At 51.8% G+C, this 8,547-nt stretch overlaps 2 protein-coding genes across 4 annotated transcripts in view; both read right to left on the reverse strand.

Annotated features, from left to right (window-relative positions):
- LOC104122396 (probable G-protein coupled receptor 83) overlaps positions 1-1,688 on the reverse strand; it is a 25,589-nt gene extending 23,901 nt beyond the window's left edge. The window contains exon 1 of the mRNA XM_035890142.1: positions 1-1,688. This exon is cut by the window's left edge and continues 1,167 nt beyond it. The gene's annotated coding sequence lies outside the window, so the exon portion shown is untranslated.
- A 1,616-nt stretch (positions 1,689-3,304) lies between these two features.
- HEPH (hephaestin) overlaps positions 3,305-8,547 on the reverse strand; it is a 25,010-nt gene continuing 19,767 nt past the window's right edge. For 2 of the 3 annotated variants that reach the window (XM_035890138.1, XM_009634516.2), the window contains exons 18-21: positions 8,074-8,213; positions 7,542-7,704; positions 6,346-6,378; positions 3,305-4,799 (exon numbers count right to left, since the gene is read on the reverse strand). In XM_035890138.1, the coding sequence (XP_035746031.1) occupies positions 4,555-4,799; positions 6,346-6,378; positions 7,542-7,704; positions 8,074-8,213 (581 nt within the window). In that variant the 3' untranslated portion in view covers positions 3,305-4,554. Of the gene's footprint in view, positions 4,800-6,345; positions 6,379-7,541; positions 7,705-8,073; positions 8,524-8,547 lie in introns of those variants that run through there. The other variant, XM_035890139.1, reaches the window with a different exon arrangement.

Genomic DNA, 8,547 nt, shown 5'->3' on the forward strand with positions numbered 1-8,547 from the left:
GCCCTACACAAAGAGAAGACATGATTTTGTTGTTATTCTTGACAACACTGAGTAACAGGGAGCGCTTTTCTCCCCTGCACCCATCAGACACTGCCACAGCAGCAGCACAGCACCCCACTGACCTGTCCCTACGCAGCAGGATTGCTGCCCGTGCCTCCTCCCCGCAGACCGAATTACCCCTTACACTTCCTCGAGGGCCCATCGGGGACAGGCGACTGCTTTCTCTCTCCTGTCCTTCCTGCGGTTTCAGAATGCAGAGTGAAACCTGTCTCTCAAGAGCACCAAAGGACACGAGGTTTACAAAGAACGCTTGTGGAGCAATAGATTTACTTTCCCCCAAATAGGAGCAAATTAACAAACAAATTGATTTCCAAGACAGGCTGCCTTTGAATTTTAACACCACAAATGCTAATTTCTAGTTACATGCCCGGTCCTGCCGTTCTCACATTGCCAGCAGAGCCTGCCACTGAATTCATCGGTTGTTTCCAGACCAATGCTTTGGCACGTTTGTGCCTCGGGAGCACGTATTGCCCTACTGCTATAGGGGTACAGGAACAAGCTGGAGGCCAGCTCTTCTGCTCAGATCCATCCTGACGGTGACCTTGCAGAACCCCTTGTCTGGGCAGCTCCTGTGCTTGAATTCCTGTCCCCGGGCAGTATATTCGCACAGAGCTCCAGGCTTACACTCGCTCCTGTAATCTGCTGTGCCGACAAAATTATAACCACTGTCAACAGTCCACACAGCAATTATAAGAGCAAGCTGCACACTGAGCCATGCATTTAATTCAGACCCAATTACACCTGAAAGACATTCAAATCCTTTAGCTGACAGTTGCCAGCATTAGTCTTTTCATGGTGTGCCTTGGGTTAATTTGACATCAACTTCTGTGTTTTGAGGAAAAAAAAAAAAAGTCAGGACAGCATTTTATACTTCCATCTGCACATCCCAAAGGCGCCCTGCTGCTGACTGGCAGCCTCTCGCGCCCATAGCGGGACAGGGACGTTAGCGGAGCACTGGCCCGGCCCTGGCACGGGGCAAGGACGCGACTGCCTGCCTGCTAAAGGCAGCGGTGACAGCACCCGCTACCGAGCAAGGCGACAGTGCTAACGAATGGATTTTCATCTCAGCCCTGCTGCCAACATCGACCTGCTGCCACGCAAGTGAGCGCCTCAGCTTCGCAGCCACCTGAGACAGCCCGGAAGAACGTGGGTAACGTTAAATAGGGGAGTGATCATCTGGGTACTTCCGAGAAGTTTATCACATCTCATCGGGGCTAGGAAGGGCAACATTAGAACGGCAGACAAGAAGCACCTCCTAAAGGGAACACAATACGAAATAGTAGCTGCTGCTTATGTTTATCCCCTATAAAACCTGAGACCCGTTCTCCCATGAAGATAAACCTGTTCCAGACTCATTCTCGCAGTGTGTATGAAGGTGCCGTGGTTGCTTTTGTGGAGGTTTTTCTGAGTGTCCTATAGCAAACTATCCAAAAGCACGCACTCATCTACTCCTATCCTTCCGTCCCCATGAGCTGAGCGCGCTCGTGGATTCAGGGGCATTAGTGCGAACCATTTACCTCGAACCACTACAGAAGTTTTACCTTAGCCAGTTTATTCTGCACTGGCAAAAGCAGCGGGAGCGCTTGCACGATCCGCCTCAGCTCAGCGTGGGAGCTCTTGCCATCCCAGCGTCTCCCCGCGGAGCAGCAGCGCGGGCACCCTGATCCTGCCCACGCTGCCGTCTTCTGGAGGAGCCGACTCCTGGGTAGCCCCAGGCGCAGCAGGCACAAGCACAGCCAAGACGCTGTGGGACGCCCAGCCAGGCGGCTTGCTGCCCAAGCACACGCGTTGGTTAGCAGGCTCCAGCCCAGCCACCAGGACTGTGAGACAGCTCTGCGCCTCGTACGCCCACCAGCTGGGAGAGCCAGCTTCCGAAGAGCGGCGGTTGTGAAGCTGCTGATGAACTGTTCCTCACCACCGCTTGTTGCAACTGACAGTTTTAGCAAGATGATCTGTTTTGTCCAAAGCTTTCCCTGGAGTTTTCTCAGTCTGGGGTGGAGCTGCTTATCAGAGGGCACAGTCCTCTCCAACAGGGCCACTCAGCAGAGGCCTCCTCTAGGGCTGAAGGGCATCCTAACTACCAACGCTGGAGGAGAGACCCCCGCCACTGATGCCCCAATGTAATGGTTTCTGGGCCGAGTGGAGGAATTTTGGCAGCCTGTGTTTAAGGAACGCGTGCAAATCCAGAGACCCAGCTCCAGCCCAGCGCTGCCTTGCTTCAAAGCCAGCACTGAAACCCAAGTCCTCTGCTCCCCAGCTTGGTGCCCTGGCTACCAGCTGAAAAAACGGCAACTTCCCTCTTTCTGCTTTCTTGAGGAAATAAATACATTTACAGTAACTCCTTTGTCTCAGTGCAGACTGAGGACATTTTTTATCTATTTTTTCACAAGCCAAAGGGAGGAAAAAAATTTCCTGCTTGGTTCTTACTTCTGATGCCATAGCTTCTAAATTTCACCCAGGACCAGCGGGCTTGTAAACCTCTGGTCTGCAACAGCAGCGGAACCAGGGTTGACGAAGAGCAACGAGTACCCACGTTCAGAGCATCCAACAGCCCTCCAGCTCCTCACCAGGCTTAATGAAGTGTAATGAAAGGAAATTAATGAGCTTTGTCCCCATTGCCAAAGGAAAGGGCAGCTGGAGCTATGCGGGGACACAATATGAATCGAGCATGATTAAGTACGTTATAACTATTGTTCTGACTAAAATGGTGCTGTTATACCTAAATAGCCTAGAGCGGTCCCTTGTCATTACAGCCATTTTATAGCTGGCTCTGCTTTAATTGCCTCTGAAAGCCACCCAGAAAGGATTTTCTTTTATGCCCTTTCCAATTTAAAACCAGGGACAGAAATATGTAAGCACTAACCTGCCTCCATTTAGATAACGGGGATTCAGTGGGTGAGCCAGGAGGATGGGTATTCTGTAGGGAACTCTTGGTACTTGACGTGCAGGGCAAGGCCACCACGATGTGCGTGGGCACGGCTGCCGCTGGAGGAGGGCTGCCACAGCCTGCGGTGGGTTACAACGCCCTGCGGTTAGTCACGGGCTACCCCACCACCCGCCCCCAGCCTGGCTCCTGCAGGCAGCCGTAGCGGGGAGAGCAGGCGCCAGGAGGTGCCCAACCCAAAGGCAGCCCCGGGGCTGGAGGGCAGGCGCCGCATCCCTGTCCCCTCCCAGCTCCAATCAGGCTCCCCCAGTACCCAGCTCCTCTCCCCACAGGGACTGTCACTAGCCACAGAGGGTTCAGCAAACAGCAATGCTCCACGAGCATTTATTTGTCAGGACTGGCCTCTTCCTCTCCAGCTGTGATTCTGTGCTACCCAAAATGCCAGGGTCCCCCTCGTACAGTCCCTTGTTAGAGCAAGCGCTCCCTTGTCTCAGGCTGCACTACCCCATGCTCCACGGACTGCAGCTTATTTGCTCCACGCTGCTGAACTCCACCAGCACTTCAGCTTTCTGCTTCTTCACGGCTGCCACATTCGCCTGGACAAAACTGCCAATGCACGACGATGGGGGAAGCACTCCCTGAATTCTTCTGTCCCAAGCACGAACTCCAGCTCGCGCAGGACCGAGTCTCTGGCTTGGCTCATGGCAGTAACACGGCAACAGCTCAACTCTGGAGATAACTTCAGTAAATTGTATTTGAGAGAAAGAGAGCAAACCCCATCCCAGAACGCCCCAGCATCCTTGACGCTGTTGCAGAAGGAGGCGCAGGGTGCCGAGGTGCAGCCCTTCACGTGCAGACCAGCAGGAGTGCGCGGCAGGGAGGTCACCAGGACGGCAAAAGCTGCTTCTCCCAGCACAAGGCACAGGGTGCCCGGTGTCACAGCGTGCCCGGTGTCACAGCACGTTGCCTGGGGCGCCGAGAGCACAAGGATGTGTCACAGCAGGGCGGGTGGGGAGGCATGGTTGTTGTCATGGGCCTTGATGGAGCGCTCTCACGCTGTGACATGTACTGCCCCGAATTTGCATCTGTCCAATTACTCATCAGAAAACAGCAATCCAAATCTAAATTAACATTTCTCTTCTCTATTCTTAATTGATTCAGAACAATGAAAAGATTATCTTCCCCCTTCAGATTAATTACTTTAAAGGCTCAGTTTCTTGGGAGACTATTCCCAACTTGGCTCTGGCAATGGAGCAAGACTGGAATCTGGCCTAAGCGAGTCTGCTGAGAAAGACCAAGTGGCGTTGTTCTGGAGGGAAGAAAATAGTGGAAACGACTCCTCTCTTTCTCGAGGAAGAAGAGTATTTTAGAAGAACCTTTTTACTCTGGTTACTTGTCTTCAATCAGTTCAAAGGGTCCTCGGATCTCTCCTGGATGGACTTTTTCTTTACAGAGTGCTGAGGAGGATATGAAGAGGTCAGAGCTCCAGCTTTCCCTCCTTGGCTTCTAGAAGTACAGTGTACAATTGAAATGGTGCCCCAAAAATCTTTTCTGTGGACAACGATCCAGCCTCTGCTCCAAGCACACAGCCCAAAGTTTGTACATGGCTTTTATAGCCCCGAATTCTTTTGAGACATGAGTTTGAATCCATCATCCAGGATGGACCTCCGATTGCGTCTTAACCTCTTCTGTCTCTCGAGATAGATGACCACTCCCAGGAGGAAGCAGGCGACCAGGAAGAGCACCATTCCTGCGACGGCCAGAGCGATGACTGTGGCCTCTATCTGCCCTTGAGCCAACTTAGCTCCGAAAAGCATGACCTTCTGGGACTCATCCTCGTCCTCAGGTGGCAACTCTGAGAGACAAACAAAAAGAGAGTTCCAGTGAGAGCCAGAAATACCACAACTGAAAGGTTCCAAGAAGTATAAAAAAGGAGAAAAAGACAGACCCAACACAATCAAAGCAAATCAGAGGAGACCCCGTCGCCATCCACCTAACAGACCCTCGTCCCTGAGGTCACACAGGAATTTGGAATGAATGGTTCTAAAAAAACACTCCATGCCAGGACCTCACCGCGTCCCCCAGCTATCCAGCCCAATCAGCCAACCGTTGCTGTCCCCACCCACGAGGGAGGTGATCCGAGGCTGGGTGGGGAGTCTGGCTGGACACCGAAGAATGGAGATGGGTACGCGTGTCCGGACCAGGGCTGCTGCGAGTTCCCCACCCTGCTCCGAGCGCCCAGCACATGGCTGTTGTCCAAACCATGGCTTTTCAGAGTGCACTTGCTCAGTCACGCCGGTGGCCACCACTTGAGATCCTGAGCTCTCCTACGCTTCCACGCCGGGGCAGCAGCAACCTTTCGAGAACAGCGGCTATTTGCACAGGTAGCGACAGCGGATCGAGGTGTTTGCCTGGCGAGCACACACAGGCTGATGCCCGCCTATGGTAAAACCCAAGTATTCAATGTTGTCACTACTGCTCTGACACATTTCCTACACCTCTTTACACCCATTTTGAGTGAGGGAAACACTGTTGGGAAGGAAATGACGGAGACATCAGTAGAGGAAGGCTGAAGGGTTGTAGGTAGACGGCTGTATTGAAAATACAGCTGAAAGCTGGTCTGAGCTGGCGCTGAAGTCAGCTCAGCTGGATGTATTCACAGCAGCTGAAAAATGGAGTTGTGGAGAGAGATGAAAAATCAGGGAAACATCACCACCACAAACTATTCACACTTTTACCCCAGAAAAGTTTAAAGGGATTGAATCTACTACTCCCCTTCTCCCTGGTGCTGCTCAGCCAAATGCCTTCTCACGCCTGTTCTTTAAAATACCTGAAGGACCCAGGGCACATGCTTGGGCTCTTTCCTTGGGGGAAGAACAGAGCAGAAGGCAGATGCGCTAGTAATGGTGAACATGAGAATTCCCTAAACCAGTCACTGGCAGTCCCAGAAGGGAGGACAGCTAACCTAAGGCACCCCTTGGGTTATGACCAAAAGGGATAAGAAAAATAATCTCCTTCACCACACCTTCCTTCAAAACTCTTTGACTCCCTGCCAGCTTCTCTCCTCTGAAGATGAATCCATACATAGCAAGCACAACAGGATGTGAGGCCACTAAACTTTTTCACCCAACATGGTCAAACAAGCCTAACAAGCCCAGCTTCGTTATCGTTATCGTCAGCGCACAGACATTCGGAGGACAGATAAACAAACGAACCTGGAACCTTTCCCTGTTCTCCATTGGCAGCCAGGCCCCAGCCCAACGCGCTGGCCAGCCTGACGGAGGAGAGGCTGTGAGCAGTGTTCGAGCTCCTCCCTTCTCCTCGTACAGATCTAAACCTCTGCACTGAACAGATCTCCCTTCCTCCTCCGCCTCACACACAAACAGCATTTAGCACCGTACCTGCACTGTAGGTTACGACTTCAGGCTCTGGCTCTGAAAGGAAACAAAAAGAGGGTGAGAAAGTGCTGGGCTGAACAGGTACAGTCTCCAGAACATGGCACATTTGGCAGAGATCAGATCCAGAGGCCGCATGGTTGCCCAGGGCTCGCAGGTTTTCTCTTCTCCCGTCAATGTTTTCCCTCTCCACATCACACCAAGTGTTTTTGTATCGCCTGCTTCAAGAGCAGGCCCGCTCCCTCCACACGACCCTTTACGGCCTTTGAAAGAAAAGCGCAGTCAGGGTCTGGGAGCGTGCGGGGGGCTGGCCCCGGCTGGCAGGGCCGCTCGCTCACCCCTCAGCGGGACAGGGGAGGCAATCAGAAGGGCAAAAGTGAGGAAAAAAACCTTGTGGGTTGAGATAAAGACAGTTAAATAAGTGAAGGGGAAAAAAAATACGGAAGCAAAAGCAAAACAAAACCTCAAGTGATGCAAAAGCCATCACTCACCACCAGCAGGCCGATGCCCAGCCAGTCCCTGAGCAATGGCTGCTTTGGAAAAACTGCCCCCTATTTTACCACTGAGCACGACGTTACATGGCATGGAACATCCCGCGGTCGGTTTGGGTCAGCCGTCCCGGCTGCGCCCCTTCCCTGCCTCCTGCCCACCCCAACCTACTGAGGGAGCACAGAGAAGACCCCGCCGCTGTGCAAGCGCCATTCAGCAGCAGCTAAAGCATCGGTGTGTACCGGCTCCATTTTGGTAACGAATCTAAAGCACGGCACCGTACGGGCTGCTAGGAAGACAACTGACTCCGTGGCAGGCAAACTCGGTACAGGGCATCACTCGCCCCCCAGCACCTTCCAGTGTTCCCTGGTGAAACGAGAAGCCTCAAGATGTGCATTTACATTCCAGGTAACATTCTGAGTAGAACAGTTACCAGCTGACGGCTGAACGTTGCTTCTCAGACACAAGCTAAAATAAAACTCATAATAATAATGTAAGTGATATAAACCCTAGAAACCAATTTGTTACCAATTCCAGCTGCACATATTACCATATTCCAAGGGAACATCTTAAATTAATAGCACTTAAGTAATTATCTGCTCAATTAACTGGCTGTTTATGGTACGTAAGAGGGTTGCAAGGGTGAGGCAAACACTCAGAATTCAGCAGCAAGGGCTGTTAGAGGTTTTACCGTAACAGCGACAGCTCCCTACCTGGTCTGGGCAAGACTGTGAAGACGATCTCCATACCAGCGTGAATATGGTCGGAGACGTGGCAGTGAAGCAGCCATGTCCCAGGGTTCCCAACCAGCATCTCCACCATTTCAAAGGTCCCAGGGAACAGATCCACAACATCTGCTCTGTAGCTTTTGCCATTCTGTCAGGGGGAAGGGAGGCTGTGAGCGTGCAGCGCCTTCCGCATCTTTTCAGAGAGAAAATCCTGCCAGTGTCACTGGAAACCACTTCAGTGCTACGAGAGTTTTTAAATGCTCAAAAATCATTTCAAGAAGCAGCTCCAGGGCTGAAGCTGGGAAAGCTAACACAATCTGGTAATGCCAAATCCTCAGAAGGGTTAAGCCAGACACACCAGCAAGCTCGGCGAGTCAGATTTGGGTGTGTAAAATCTTCACCCTTTCCCAGCTGGGTGAAGCGGCTGTGAAGTCATTCAAGAAGTTCAAGTCCCTCAGTTGAACAAAAGTGATACCTGTGGTCAGTCTCTGCTTTATCAGCAGCAGGATGTTCTTACCTTGTATATGAAGGTCTCAGCATGAAAATGGACTGTGTGGACGTCAGTCTCCTGACCCATTCCCAGCAGGTACCAGTTCACCCACTCTCCCTGGAACATGGTCAGCCCAGGCAAGTTTGCATAGAGCCTCCCATTGATTGCTGTGCAGTAAATAACAGAGGATAGAAAAGGCCGTTACTGAAACGGTAAAGATGCTGAACATCTCAGAGGAAGAACATGCAGGGCAAGTTAGAAGCTACAAAGCTGATCTAGCAACCAGGGCATCAGCAGTTAGTGTCTTCCATGTGACAGTCCCCCAGAGGTTTGGCAGTCTCTCTCCAGCTCTATCCACTCTTAGCAGATAGGAAGAGTAAAGCAACGTGCATCCAAGGCCATGCTGTCGCTCAGCTCAGATAAATCTCAAAGACTACCTCTTGCCGAAAACCTGCAGGCAGCCGGAGATGGTTGTTTCTAGAAATCAAAATATTCAAAAAT

The sequence above is a fragment of the Egretta garzetta genome, unplaced genomic scaffold, assembly GCF_000687185.1.
Source record: "Egretta garzetta isolate BGI_Z169 unplaced genomic scaffold, ASM68718v1 scaffold512, whole genome shotgun sequence".
Lineage (NCBI taxonomy): Eukaryota > Metazoa > Chordata > Aves > Pelecaniformes > Ardeidae > Egretta > Egretta garzetta.